The sequence below is a fragment of the Austrofundulus limnaeus genome, unplaced genomic scaffold (assembly GCF_001266775.1).
Source record: "Austrofundulus limnaeus strain Quisiro unplaced genomic scaffold, Austrofundulus_limnaeus-1.0 Scaffold1387, whole genome shotgun sequence".
Taxonomy (NCBI): Eukaryota; Metazoa; Chordata; class Actinopteri; order Cyprinodontiformes; family Rivulidae; genus Austrofundulus; species Austrofundulus limnaeus.
This window is the reverse complement of record NW_013953789.1, coordinates 8,704-24,098: the sequence shown is the minus strand read 5'-3', so window position 1 is coordinate 24,098 and position 15,395 is coordinate 8,704. Positions and strand designations below refer to the sequence as shown.

At 41.4% G+C, this 15,395-nt stretch overlaps 2 protein-coding genes across 2 annotated transcripts; both read right to left on the bottom strand.

Moving 5' to 3' along the window:
* Window positions 1-6,358: 6,358 nt before the first annotated feature.
* LOC106535215 (C-type lectin domain family 4 member G) lies at window positions 6,359-9,575 on the bottom strand (the record flags this gene model as incomplete). Its single annotated transcript, XM_014032168.1, is given in 7 exon segments — window positions 6,359-6,456; window positions 6,533-6,645; window positions 6,749-6,912; window positions 7,005-7,196; window positions 8,645-8,770; window positions 8,866-8,943; window positions 9,528-9,575. Coding segments are annotated over 5 exon segments (619 nt in total), but the record flags the coding sequence as incomplete, so codon positions are not given.
* A 352-nt stretch (window positions 9,576-9,927) lies between these two features.
* On the bottom strand, window positions 9,928-13,734 carry irf5 (interferon regulatory factor 5). The gene is made up of 8 exons (XM_014032171.1): window positions 13,638-13,734; window positions 13,181-13,372; window positions 12,450-12,636; window positions 12,335-12,360; window positions 12,220-12,247; window positions 11,835-12,149; window positions 10,610-10,999; window positions 9,928-10,543 (listed from the first exon to the last, which is right to left on the bottom strand). The coding sequence occupies exons 2-8, from the start codon at window positions 13,352-13,354 to the stop codon at window positions 10,182-10,184; spliced, it is 1,482 nt and encodes a 493-aa protein (XP_013887625.1). The 5' UTR covers window positions 13,355-13,372; window positions 13,638-13,734; the 3' UTR covers window positions 9,928-10,181.
* Between the last annotated feature and the right edge of the window lie 1,661 nt (window positions 13,735-15,395).

Here is a 15,395-nt window from a genome sequence, read left to right as displayed (position 1 = left end):
TATATAGCTATATAGCTTTATTTAATGAATTATATTAACTTTATTTGTATTAAGTTTATAATACAACTGTTAATACAACTATTTTACCTGATGTGGTGTGGAACTCTGGCTTCCACTGGTTGTAGCCTCACTGATGGAGACTGATGGTCTCAGTCCTCTGATACAAAGGTCTGGAGACAGGTCCTCAGTGGGTCCACAAACAGATTCAGGTCCATGTTGAATAAAGGTCAATTAAAAAGAGAACAGTTATGGTACCACACAGTCACAGCCAGCAGTCTCAATCATCAGACAGTAGACATTTTTCAACACATATTGGTCCCTGAAATCTGAAGCAAGTAGTAGTTAAAAATATTTTTACTTAGTTGAACACAGTTTAACTTTAATTTATGGTGATTCTATTTAAAATCAATGTCCGTGTAGTTCTGACAAAGCTTTGAAAATGTAGCCAACAATGTCTTATTAAACAAAACAAAATATAGTCAGAGAAAGCTTTTTAAACTCACAGTTAAAGCCAATTAGGTTTTTGGTCTTTTCAAGCCGTTCTAAATAAACTTCGACTGAACAGGAAACATGAGGCTGTTTTTTCTTTCCTACTCGTATCATCATGCTAATGCTAACACCATGCTAACAACAACAATAAAGAAAGCTCTATTTTTAGCATAGAAACTGTTTAAACACATCCTCTTACAAATACTGACAAGTACTTGAGGCATTTGGTTGGTTCAGCCCGTTAATTGGTCAGCACCTCACCGCAGCTGGCGTCACTTTGGATCATCAGCTCTCAGGCTTTTTAAGGTGGCTCTGAACATCGGATCCTCGCTGATGCATCACTTGCTACTGAAAACTGCCCCCTGAGTTACCTGGACCCCTGCCTCCCAGATCTTGGAAATTACCCGAGAGCTACTCACCTGATCCTCCTCACGCTGTCGCCTGTCTGCCTCCAACCTTTAAACCTGTCACCTGTAAATAAAATCACTTACTTTTTTTATTCTGTCTCCTGAGTCTGTTTGTCATCAATTTGCTCACGTTTGACTATTTACCTGAAAACCTGTCAGTATGCATCAGCCAACCATGTCAAAGAGCAATATTGGTGACAATCAGTCCACCAGCCCTTTAGAATCCCGATTATCCGAACACCATAACATGATTCAGCAATTATGTTTAAATTAACAAGGCACATCGTCACTGTTAAATCAGGTCTCAAGAAGAATTAAAGCTTTAGAGGAAAAGCTAACCTCTGTTTCCAGCAACCCCTGTAATCCCACCTGTTGCTGCCCCACAGCGGACGTCTCTTGCTGTTGCAGCTCGTGAGTCGGATTTAAGACCATCAGAGATGTTTGAAGGTAGCGTTGACCACTGTGAAGGGTTTTTGCTTCAGTGTCAGCTAGTGTTTGCTAGCTCTCCCTCCTTGTTCCCAACCTATGCAGCAAAAATCACCTACACTGTTTCTGCACTGAAGGGAAAAGCTTTGCGTTGGGCGCAAGCATTTTTGGCATCACATTCCATGGAAACCCTTTCATCTCAATTGTTTGTTCAGGAATTTGAACGTGTGTTTAATCATCCTCTCCAGCAGTAGGAGGCATCCAAATGTTTGCTTTCTGTAAAGCAAGGGCAGAAATCGGTGGCAGAGCATTCAGTGGACTTCTGCGTTCTGGCAGAAGAAACAGGATGGGATGAATTAGCGCTAAAAGGAACCTTCACAAACTCACTCTCAGAATCCATTAATAATCAGCTTGCCTCCCGGGATGAGCCCGGGAGTCTGGATGAATTAATGTCTCTTGCCATAAATTGCCATCCGTATTGACAATAGACTCCGTGAACACAAAAAGGAAAAGGACTCCATTTCCCATAATCCCCGGAGCTGTAATTTCCATGCACGTTTATAGTCCCCGCCCGTGTGTCCAGTCGATCCTGAACCTGAGCTGATGCAGATCGGGTGGACACATTTGAGGAGCGACAGAGAAGATTTTCTGTTAAAGTTTGTTAATATTGTATTGTGGTAACAAGGGACATTTTGTTGCCAACTGTCCCGTGCAGGGAAAAGGACCGGCCCATCAATAGAGCAGGGGATCTTGCCGGGTCCGACGCCATTTTCCCCTGATTCCTTGCTGTCGTTACCTACCACTATCATCTCCGAACAAACCAGACTGCCAATTTCAGCCTTAGTTGATTCTGGAGCTGAACAAAATCTGATCTCCAGCAATCTGGTGGAACAGCTCAACCTCACCACAACTCCTTTTGACTCATCTTGTTCTATCGCTGGGGTAACAGGACAACTACTCACCCAAATCAATCAGCGAGTCTAAGCTCTTCATGTAATAGTTTCCGGCAATCATCATGAGTTTGGTGAATTTTTGGTTTTTGACTCTTCATCCCCACAATTGATTTTTGGTTTCCTGTGGTTGGTTAAGCATAACCCCATATTTAATTGGCAAGAAAAACGAACAGAAGCTTGGAGTAAATTTAGTTCCCTCCATTGTTTAAATTCTGCTGTCACCGTCTCTGCTAAAAGAGATGAGCCACTTGAGGAAACCGATTTGTCCAGAGTTCCACCCATGTCTCATGATCTGGCCCCTGTTTTCAGCAAACAAAGAGCTCTCTCACTTCCACCTCACAGGCCATGTGTTTGTGCGATTGAATTGTTACCTGATGCCCCTCTTCCCACCAGTCGCCTGTGTAACCTGTCTGGTCCTGAAAAGGAGTCTATGAAAACTTACACTGAAGACTCCTTATAATCTGGCATCATCAGACCATCCACATCACCTCTAGGGGCAGGTTTTTTCTTTGTTGAGAAAAGAGATAAATCCCTCAGACCATGCATTGATTATCGAGGCCTCAATCAGATAACAATTAAGACTAAATATCCACTTCCCCTTATTGATTCTGTATATGACTAACTTCATTCCGCTAAAATTTTTTCTAAACAGGATTTAAGAAACGTATATCATTTGGTGAGAATAAGAGAGGGGGATGAGTGGAAGACGGCTTTTAAAACACCCCTTGGACATTTTGAATGTCTGGTGATGCCTTTTGGGCTCACCAACGCCCCGCCGTCTTCCAGGCACTTATAAATGATCTTCTCAGAGATTTTTTTGTATGACTTCGTCTTTGTTTATCTTGACAATATTCTCATATACTCCCGTGATCAAGCCCAACATGAAAAACATGTCCGTATGGTCCTTCAGCGCCTCTGTGACAATCAGCTTTTTGTAACGCGCTGGGAGCCAAGGTCAGTCTTACCTCAGGGTATCACCCACAGTCAAACGACCAAACAGAGAGGTGTAATCAAGAGTTAGAGGCCACTCTTAGATGTGTCATTAACAACAATCCTTCTGTTTGGTGTAAACATTTACCTTAGGTTGAATATGCCCATAACTGTCACACCTCCTCTGTCACTGGATTCACACCTTTTGAGGCCTCCCTAGGTTATAACCCTCTTTTGTTTCCAGATTTAGAAACTGACATTCTGGTCCCCTCAGTCCAAAATCATCTGCGCCGTTGTCATCAGGTTTGGAGCCAAACCAACAGAGCCGTAATGAGGACTGCTCAGCAAAACAAAAGGCTTGCTAATTGCCATCGATCCTCAGCTCCCACCTATTCAGTTGGTCAAAAAGTATGGTAGTCCACCCATGACATTCACCTTAAGGATATGTCAAGAAAGCTCATGTACATTGGACCTTTTACTGTTGAAAAAATCATTAATCCCACTGCTGTAAGACTTCACCTGCCATCCTCGATGAGGATCCATCCAATTTTCTATGTTTCTCAGATAAAACCAGTTGTTGAAAACCCTTTATGCCCACCAGCCAACACCCCTCCACCCGCCCGTCTTATTGATGGTCATCCTGCTTTTACTGTTCATCGCATTTTAGACATCAGACGCAGAGGTAGGGGTTTTCGGTATCTTGTTGACTGGGAGGGATACGGCCCAGAAGAGCGCTGTTGGGTCCCGAGGTCTTTTATTTTGGACCCCTCTTTGATTTCTGTCTTTTACAGGGAGCACCCGGAGAAGCGACTTTAATCACCTGGAGACGATGTTTGAGGAGGTGGTACTGAGGCATTTGGTTGGTTCAGCCCGTTAATTGGTTGGCACCTCACCGCAGCTGACGTCAGTTTGGATCATCAGCTCTCAGGCTTTTTTAAGCCGGCCCTGAACATTGGGTCCTCGCTGATGCATCACTTGCTACTAAAAGACTGCCTCCTGAGTTACCTTGACCCCTGCCTCCCAGATCCTGGAAATTACTCGAGAGCTACTCACCTGATCCTCCTCACGCTGTCACCTGTCTGCCTCCAACCTTTAAACAAACCTGAAAATACTCACCTGGATTACTTACCTGGAACCCTCTGTGTAGAAAAGACTCCTCCGAGCTGTAAGAAATTACCTGTTTAATCACCTTCAAAATACTTACCTCCTTGGAGAAACTGGAACTGATCATTCCCCCTTCCTTCCACAGCCCTGGTCCAAACCTCCTGTCACCTGTAAATAAAATCACTTACCTTTTTGTATTCCGTCTCCTGAGTCTGTTTGTCATCAGTTTGCTCACGTTTGACTATTTACCTGAAAACCTGTCAGTAATACATGTACCAAATGTGAAATAAATAATACAAACTACTATTAAAAGTAAAAAGATTTTAACTTACAGTTGTTTAGGGGTTTGAAGGTGGGTGACTTGAGTCCCCTTGCTGGCCGGGTCAGAGCACTGTCGTTATGGGTTTTTGAACTTGCATTATTTTTCCATTATGCAGTGGCTTTTATGAATGCATCAGTTTTACTTTTTGATTGTTCATCATAAATCCACTATCTACTTTATTGTTGTACTACATGACATGAATGACAAACTGAACTAAAGTCATTTTTTTGTATTGTAAACAATAACTACCTTCTGCATCTTCTTCCTTCTCTGATATCTTCTTAGAGATAATTTGACTCTCTCTCTACCAAAGCCTCCAAATGCTTTTCCCTTCAGCACATTGTTGTCCCAAATAAGGCAGTGGTCATGTCTCCCTAGTGGTCTGGCTTAGTTACTGTTTGCAGTCGATCTTTTCGATGTTCCATGCATAATGTCTGTTATCCTTGGGGTAAAATAATTGTACTTGTAAATTTGTGATTCGTACTTGCAATGTTGTGAAGTTGTAACTTTGTAACTTGTATTTGTAACTTTTAAACTTGTATTCTCAAAGAAAACATTTTTGATTTTACATGAATTCAAATATCCATCCATCCATCCATTTTCTTCCGCCTATCCGGGGTCGGGTCGCGGGGGCAGCAGCTTCAGAAGGGAGGCCCAGACCTCCCTCTCCCCAGCCACTTCTTCCAGCTCCTCCGGGGGAACTCCAAGGCGTTCCCAGGCCAGCCGAGAGACATAGTCCCTCCAGCATGTCCTGGGTCTTCCTCGGGGCCTCCTCCCGGTGGGACGTGCCCGGAATACCTCACCAGGGAGGCGTCCAGGAGGCATCCTTACCAGATGCCCGAGCCACCTCGACTGGCTCCTCTTGACGTGGAGGAGCAGCGTGAATACAAATACAAATCTAAAATTTATGCACGGTTATTGACTTCCATGTACAAATTTAGACTCTTACATGTACAATTCTTTCTGACAGCTCTCTTCTCCCATACTCCACCTTTGTTTAATGGTGGATGGTTTTCTTCATAAAGATGGCTTCCTTTACTCCTCTCTCAAACCAACGTTCCTCTCTGTCAAAGATGAGAACATCTTCATCCCTGAAAGAGTGACCGCTGGTCTGTAGATGAGTGTAAACTGCAGAGTCCTGACCCGACGACGTAGCTCATTTGTGCTGGCTCATTCCTTTGACAGTGGCTGTTTTGTTTCCCCAATGTATAACTGATCACTGTCCTCCTGACACTTAACATCATATACTATATTACTCTGTTTTTGCCGGGGAACTTGATCTTTGGGGTGAACTAATCTTTGTTGTAAAGTGTTTTGAGGTTTGAAAGCCACTGGGACATCATGTTTGGGATGTTTCCATTATTTAAGATTAATAACTTCGGTCAGGGCAGAGCACCACCATCCTGCCTTCTGTATTCTCGATACATTTATGTTATTCTTCAGAACAATCTTGTGTTTTAAAAGACTGATTTAAATCTCAGATCAATTCAAATATTTTAACAACATAAATGATCCTATTAACAATAAGCAAACTCAACAGCTTTTGCTCAAATATGCTTTCAGTGAGTGCAAAAACAGGATTTTGAGAGATGGAACAATATTTATACAGCTTATAGCTATTTCAAGAAATAAAGGCTGTTTGGAGATAATTTTCTTTCTAAATCTGTTATAATCTTTATTAGTATAAATAAAACATGTTTAAACAGATAAAGCTTTCTTTTCACAGATCCATCCATTCTTGTTTTCACAGCTCACTGTTTTCCAGCCTTGGTCTTTGACAGAAATTACACACTGGCTGCTATTTGTAGGTGAACTTATCCAGGCACTGAAGAAGAAGAAGAAAAGGAAGTCAACAAAGCTGATTTATTTTTGTTTTTCAAAGTAAAAAAAAGTGTTATTACTCATTAGTCACGTCACTTCCATCGATCCATTTCCATTTTCCTTTTGCAGCTCTTAGACCAATCCAGTACCCATTAATGCCTGGTTTAGCATTACTGATGCCACTGACATGGTTCTGAGAAAAAAGTGAAAAAATGGCATTTACTCTAAATACTTAAATGAGCTACAACATAATATATTTTCAGCTTATATGATTTGTGAAACAGTTCTCTCATTACCTTTTCTGCTTCTTCAGCAACAACAGTAAGATATGAACTCTTTCCTCTGCAGTTTTCTCGTGCTTCTTCCCAACTTAACTGATCAGCAGGTGGAGCGTCATTATATGCATAACAGCTGGACTGGAAGGATGACCAACCGTCCTGACAAGCTTTACATGTTTTGTCTGAAATAAACAAACAAAAAATATAAAACAAGAGGTCACATGAATTTTTTAAAATAAATTATTATTTTTTTACATAAACTGATCTAACATACCATTTCTTTGGCGACAGTAGGTATTAATGCTCCACTGAGCTCGACTCACATTGAGCTCATTTGTAGGTGTTGGCATCGTTTCTACTTGATCTGTCAGGTTTTTGTTCTCCGTTTGCAGCTCCTGGACTTGTTTTGTCAAGTTTTTGTTCTCCGTTTTCAGCTCCTGGACTTGTTTTTTCAGCTCTTGCTTTTCTGCAGACAGATTTGCAGCTTATCTTATCATAGTACAATGTCCTTATCTGTAACTTAGTAACAATTATGTTTTATTACTTTAATTATTTATTTATTTATTTATTTATTTCAATTTAGTGTTATCAACCAAACACATAATTATTAAATTAATAAAAATCCTGTGAAATTACTGTGTTGGAACAACAACAGTACAAGTGAAAACAAGATAGAACTCAACGCAAACTGACGCTGATGTCCCCCGTCGCCATTCAGTGGTGACCAACTGTTAGTTTTGTTGTAATCATCACAGGCCTTCATTATTTAAATCATCTCATATGGTGAACAGACATACAGATAGACAGACCGACGGGAGGCTAAAGTGATCTTGTCAAACTACTACACAGATGTGTTGAGCAGGTCTCCCTGATGCCCACAAAATTTGGTGCAAATTGATTCATGTATGTCTGATTTAGAGCCAACCGTGTACAAACGGTGAGGCATCAGCATTCGCCACTCTGCCACACCCATGCCATCCCGCCACCAGTCAGTGTTGAAAGAAGCAAGCAGGATGTGAAGTCTGCATGTTCAAAGCTGTGAGCTCAGATACATGTGCAAGAAACGAGACAAATTGGCAGCTTTGATCCAAAATGGCTAACTTCCTGTAGGGTTTGGACCATGACTCCAAGAGACTTTTTCGTAGGTCCTGAGACGTTACACATGTGTACCAAATGTCATGATTCTACAGTAGATCAAAACATGGCTCGGGACTGTTTGTTTTAAATAATTGTGGGGAGGCTGTGGAGGAATTAAGAATGTTCAGATTTTCCAACTACAGTGTTCAACGTGTGAAACGGAGGAGGCGTTCCTCCTGTTGGTGGAAATGAGTCCTACACACTCAGTGATGATCCATCCATCCATCATCTATATACCTATAAATAGGATCACAGGGGTCACTAGTGCCCATTCAGCAGTCACTGTGCAAGAGGCAGGGTACACCCTGGACAGCTCGCAAGTCCATTACCACACATAGAGACAAACAAACAAACTGTGAGGAAGTTGAGTAACCAGAGAAAACCTACACAAGCACAGAGAGAACATGCAAACTCTACCTAGAAAGGTCCCCCAGGCCAGGATTCGATCCAGCAACCTTCACTTCAGTCACCAGCTCTACCAACTAAGCCACTGTGCCGCTCTTCATGATGATTTAAAATTAAAAGGTTTTGGGACTGAAAACAGGATTCATATGGATGTACTAGAGTTTATACAGTGAACGGAAATCTGCTGTAAAATAAAGTAATTTTAAATGCAGTCAACAAAATATATTTTGTTGACTTAAATTTTGCATTCTTTATTACAAAAAATAAAACAAATAACTGTATTCCAGATTTTCAAAATTTAAAACAAATTTTTTTGTACATAATATAATATTCTATTACTTTGAATAAATCTTCCTTGTTTCACATACTTACCATAAATAAAGACTCCAATGATGGCCAACATTGAAATGAGGCAAAAAGACATCAAACAAAAAGCCAACAACTGAAAGCATCTTCTTCTTCTTCCTGCTTCTTTTTCTGACAAGATTTCTCCTGAGTCTAAATTAGAAACACAGTTATTGAACCTTTTGTAAACAAGTTATTTTTTTAAAGATAACAGTTAATTATGACACGCTTTTACATTTTTGGCTCACCTGTTATGTCATCAGTTGGTTTCACTGTTTTATTGTGCAGCCTCACTTCATCATACACAATGTTTTCTTCGAGTTTTGCTGAAAGAGTTAAAAAGGTAGTGTTCATTTGTCACACAAATAAAGGCTAAAAGTTTTATTATTTAGCTTGATATCAGAATGATTCAGGGTTCTTCTCTACTCAGAATATTCTCAAGATCATATTTTTTCACAGACAGAAAAGGCACGACAGAGCAAAGATCTAAAAATGGGCAGGTGTTGCGAAAACAGGAAACGAACAGGACTGTGTTAGTGGCAAGTAAAAAATACTGTCCTCATATAACGTATATCAGAGAGAATTTTTATTTTAAAATCACAGCAGTATTTACTGGTTGTAGAAAATAAAATCAGACATAATGAGCTGAAGCTGAAAATGTGATTTTTAGACAGACTATTAAAGCACAATTCTTAAAAGTCATTCCAATTTAACTTGTACAATCAACCTTTTTAGATTTATTTTGTCTTTTTGGATGAGAATTAAAACAAAGTTTTTGATCCTCATTCCACTTTTTTTCCTTTTAGAACAACATCAGGTAGATAAACCCTGATGAGACTTATCACATAAACTAAACAGATGCATCAGTTGTTAAATTTCTTTCATTTATGCTCACAAAAATATAGCTTACCTTGTTTTTGGGGTTCCTTCCTCTTTTTGATCACCACTGAAGCATAGTTTTCCTCTGCCATATCTGCAGTCTGACTGCTAAATTTGATCTGACTTACTGACAGAAGCTGGCAGGTGATTGAGCTACAATCATAATTTAACAGAAGTGGCTGTTTCTTCTGCATGTGTCTTGAACACAGGTTCCGCTTATGACTTTAAAACCTAATTCCAAATATAGACTCTAGATATTAGTTTAGTTTGTGTCAAACAATTTACCAAATAACATGTGGTTTATTATTCCCCTAATGTGGTACTTTTTTTATCTCAAGTGTTTGCAATCTTTAAAAAAAAGTGTGATGTAGAAATACAAGTAGGTGAAGTTTCGGCCACAAAGCGAGACAGAAGTTCCTCTTTGTGTNTACTGGGGTTAGAACTAAATGAGTCCTGGGCTGATCTTGTACTGGGGTTAGAACTAAATGAGTCCTGGGCTGATCTTATACTGGGGAGAGGAATCAAAGTTGAACTGTAAAAGGAGGATTTTCGGCAGCATCTCTTTGATGTTCCGCTTTTTTGGCTCTGATCCAATAATATTCAGACTCTGTGGAATCAGTCAGAACAGCTTTGATATAAATTCTGTAGGATCGGTTCAGAATCGATTAAAAGGACAGAACCTCTCTCAGCTATTCCCCAGTGAGAAGCCACTGTCCATGGGAGCATTTAGGGCCCCAGGGGAAATACTGGGACCCCAGGGACCCTGTGCCCCGTGTTGGCTCTGCAGGAGCCTTTGTAACTCTTTGAACTGTTCCACTGTCTGGTCCTTCACATCAGGATGTGAGATCTGCAGCCGTATGCTCTCTGTGGACCAGTTCAGTTCTCCAGAAAACATCTCTGTCAAAATCCGAGCCACCACTGGAACCACCTGGACGATGATCAATTTCTTCTCTTTTGGTTTCTTGTCGGGCCAGTCTTCTCCAAAACAGAAGAATACCTCAAAGGGTGGTGGGTTTGGAGCTTCGCCCTTCTGGAACAAGATGAGGCCTGAAGAACAGAAGAATGTTTGTGAAACATATAAGAGAGAAAAGGAAACATTTGGAGGGAACAGACCTTGCAGGAACTCATTGAGGCTAAACACTTTGATTTTCCTCTCTCTCTCCATTGGYTTTGGTGGTCCCTGTTCTGGCATGCCTTGTCCAGACCAGAACACCTTGCACTGACAGAGGCGGATGGCATAGATGTCCTGTTCTTGTATCTCTAGGATAAGACCTCGATCCATCACATCCAGCAGGGCCTCCGTGTAGAARCGCTGCTTCTGGTTCTGGATCTCAGATGTGCCCGGAAACAGGACCTGCTGCAGAGTCACGGGTCCAAACAGTTCCACCTGCTCTGGAGTTGGTTCTAGGTGTCCATAGTAAAGACGACAGCCCTGGGGATTACTGACTGTAAGAGAGCCCACCATGCGCCCTCTGTATAGGAACTTCAGGTCCAGGTCTGTTACTAGAGCAACAAGAAAAGAGAGGATTAGATGTTGCTGTGGTTGCATCATCATTTCTYACTTTAAGAACCTTAAACCATGCCCTCTACACTCATCCAGGTTGGTGAAATGCCCAGGTGAAGCAGAAAGGCAGATTTTTAATCCTTCACAGCAGATTAGAACCACAGAAATATTCTGAAACAAGTAACCAACTTGAGCCTACTATAAATTGGACCAAAAGATCCAGGTATGAACCTTTACCTCCCAACTCAGACCTACAGGTCCACAGGCTTCTGTGCTTCAGTTTGGGTTTTTTTATCTTTGGTGTTTGCTGCTTTTATATTTGATTCAAACTGGACTGGAGCATGCTTAGAAACAGATTCATTTTAATAGTTGAAAATCTAAATGTGGGCTGCTCAGTGGTGCAGTAGGTTAGAAAGGTAGCAGGTTTATCTCCCAGGTAGAACCCTTGATTGGTTGTCTGTATCATTTGTCTCCTCATGTCCCTGTGGTGGACTTGTGACCTGTCCAGGTGTGACCCCAGGTCTTGTTTAGTGACTGCTGGAGATATGTAATCCTAAAGAAGTGTTTTAATGAATAGAGTCTTAATATGTGCATGCATTAAATCAGCTGCTTCACTAAAGAGTGAAAACTTTTAGAAGAAGTAGAATATTTACCAGGATCAACCTTTAGTTCTGAAGTATCAGAGGTTTACCTAAAAACACATCTAGGTTCTTTAGCTTCAATATTCAGAGCAACGCTTGTAGATCTCTTCTGTGCATTGGGGTTTTAGCAGATCCATTTGAGTCACTCAGACCATCTTTAATAAATTTAATCTATTAACGAAGTCAGACTCACATGGTACGCTGTTCAGCAGATCATACTTGCAGGGCTGGTGGTTCTGAGGGTCCGCCTGGTTCTGGATGATCCCCATGTTGCTGGTCTCCATTGATTCGGGCACTGGCTGAGCAGAGCCAGCTGTGGAGGGTAGTGAGTTCAGGTCCTGGAGTCTTCCAGGTGGACCAAAGACCTCCTGATCCACCATTTGACCCCGAGTCTGCAGATCAGGGGTCATTGGGAGGAGAGGCATCGGGATCACATGTGGAGGTGCAAATGTTCCGTTGCAGGATAAACCAAAAGAGGTAAAGGTTGATGGCTCACTGATCCGGGGATCTGTTGAGATGTTACATCATCAGCAGCAGCTGTGTTACCATGGAAACACCAATCAATACCTTTCACTTACTAATAGTGAGGTCCATCATATTTGGCATCTGAAAGGATTCACATCAGTTGAATTAAAGGACTCAAATCAGACCAAATATTACAATGTTGATTGTCTTTAACTCTCTGTGTCTTACCTCCTCCTCCTCATCCTCAGGTCCATCTGAAACAGAAACAGGAAACTGCATGTMGGTGATGCTAAATGCTAAGTTTTAATTAGTGACATTTAGTTAATTAGTTAGGGTGTCTCACCTGTGTTCCCAAGCAGCTCACACACTTCATAGATTTTGTATGGTTTCACTGGTGTCTCTTTGGTTCCGTCATATTTCAGCTGAAACTCTCGACTTTTGTTCAGAGCGCAGCGCAGGTTGGCCTTCCACTTGGCGGGATCAGGCTCATCCACACCCTCCTGATATTTTCCTGTTTCCACTGCCCACGCCTGTGAAACACAACAGGTTTCAAAACTAAGAACAAGATTGTTCCTGTTGATTCTGCTTCTACTTCATCACCATGCAGAAAATGCTGCAGCACATAATCCTTGAAGAAAAACCTGTGGTGGCTTAATGGAGCAACAGACAGGATTTTACTTGTTAAATGTGGGCGGAGACTGGCTTGTTTTCTGTCTTTATATGTTGGACCCAGGTTGGATCAGACAAGGAGCACACSTTCTGTTTGTTATTTTTATTTGTTTTGACACAACCTTTCAGGCTGACAAAAAAGATGACAGAAAAAACAGGAAGTACAGAGGAGTGAAAGAGGAAGTGACATCATGAGCAGCAGCCGTTCTTCAGAAAGTAAGAAATGAAACTTTAAGAGGAAGTCAAACAGAACAGGAAGTTCATGCTAAAGTAAAGCACAAACAATTATTTCATTTTGAGTTCAGTGTTTCAGCCACGTCCCAAAAACCTCTTGGGGTGGGGCCGGGGGCCTCATCAGGTTCTACCCTGAATCCAACATTCTACAAAAATAAAATCCCATCAAACCTTAAAGATGGTGTTTTCCTCATCTGACACGGGAGTGTGGCGGGTGGCGTGTTTCCAGGGGATCTGAAAAAGACGGTGGTCTGAGCTGAGCCACTGGAGACCAGGATACCTGCCTGTGTTCACCTGAGCCAGCAACCAGGGCTTCAGTCGAATCCTGCGGGGTTGGATGCTCATGGCTGCTTGGACTGGGAACTGCAGGGTGAGCAGAACGTGAAGAACTGAGAGCATGTTGGTCTTTGCACTGGAATGAGTCTAGTTTAAACTGGACCCAGTCTGGATCTATGTGGGTTAGTATGCTGATCTGAAAACTGGAACCTCTGGACCTCCAGCCTGAACAGCTCGGTTAGTTAGCTGGTTAAAACCAGTTGGTTAATCAGTTTAACTGGTTAGTTAGTCAACCTGAAAGAAAGAAGGGAGGAGGGTGGTCCCAAGGCAGGTTCTGCAGGTCAGGACTTACCGGTTCTGGCCCTGGATCTGACAGCTCAGGTCCAAACTGTCAACAAACAGCGGAGCGTCGGACAGGAAAGTGCAGAGAGGCAGGTAGACGACTGACAGCTCAGCTGCTGTCAAGCCAGATTAAATAAAACTACTTCCTGTTTTATAGTTGGCTCCTTTCAAAATAAAGGTTTGCTTATAAAGTTTTAGATCTAAATAAATAAAATGTTGCAAGTTTAAAAAAAATTACTGAAGCACTGAAAAGGTTTTATATGAAAATGAAATGAATAATTTTAATAATTGCTGGTGAACTTCTCAAGAATTTATTTTTAGAAATTCAGGTGTGTTTTTCTGGGGTCAGATTTATAAAGGATTGCGTGGAAACCATAATAAAAGTGAACGTACGGTCAAAAAGCAGAAATGTTTGCACACGAGGTCCCGCCTCAGGTTCTACCCTCTACACGCCCACAGTCAACCATTGCCAGTATCACTCCACCCCCTGTTAACAATAAGTGTTAATTAGGTGTCAACAATAGCCATGTGATGTGAGTATCAGTCACATGGAGGCAGGYCTTAAAAGCCTGAATTTAGCCTGAAACTCTCAGACTGAAGAAGTCTCTTGGAAGAGAGACGAAACGTTTCATTAAAGAAGAACCATCCAGAAGACCTATACAATTTTTTCTTTTTTCTTTCTTTTTTTTTTACCACATGAATGTTAAGATGCATTTTACGGAGCCCGCCGGGGGTCAGTGGTAGAAAAAAACAGCCGATGGAAATCCGTGCGCACGAATTGCTAAACTGAGCTCACGGTTTCTGCAATTCGTGCGCACGGATCACTGATATCTGGAGGGTGGTTGTGTGAACTGTCATTCATCAGATCAGAAAGTGCGTGAGGAGCGTTTTTTGTTCACTAAAGTCAAAGTACAGCACAGAAAATGTTGGACTTTGAGTTTGTTGTACAGTTTTTGTCCCTCTATCAGGCAGTTTTTGTACTGGGTCTCCTAAAGGCTGTTTCAGCTCTGATTGGATCATCACAAGAAGCCGTTTTCTGCCTGTGGTTACCGGATGTTTACAGTTTGCCTGACTACGGGACCGCAGTGAAGTTAGTTTCAGGTTGGATATTGGATATTCGCGTTCCGTGAATCAAGGGTTGTCTTCCTCTTGTCTAAACCGGTGAAAGCGGTCTGACGTCGGCCAGCAGCCCTCCGGCTGTTCGCTCATCCACACGCAGTGGTTCGCTTAGGGATCGTCAAATTACCGACCGAAAAATATGTGCAGGAAAAAAATTCAATAGCTTCCAGGTCATGTGACCCAGGCACATGAAACACATGTCAAACAGTTCAGCTACATGAGACACACAAGGCACACCCTTTAGTTTTTGATTTTATTGCTTTTACTGTTTTTGAGTAATTTTACGTGTAAAATTGAGGTTTTCTTTCAATACCTTCCAGATCATGTGACTCAGACACATGAAACACATGTCAAACTGTTCAGCTACATGAGACACACAAGGCACACCCTTTAGTTTTTGATTTTATTGCTTTTACTATTTTTGAGTAATTTTTAAGTGTAAATTGATGATTTTTCTTCAATAGTTTCCAGGTCATGTGACTCAGACACATGAAACACATGTCAAACTTTTCAGCTTGATGTAATACACTAGGCATACTCATTTTTATTTTTATTTTATTGCTTTTACTATTTTTAAGGATTTATTTTGTTTAAAATTTATGATTTTTCTTCAATAGCTTCCAAGTCATGTGACCTGTTGACTCAGAAT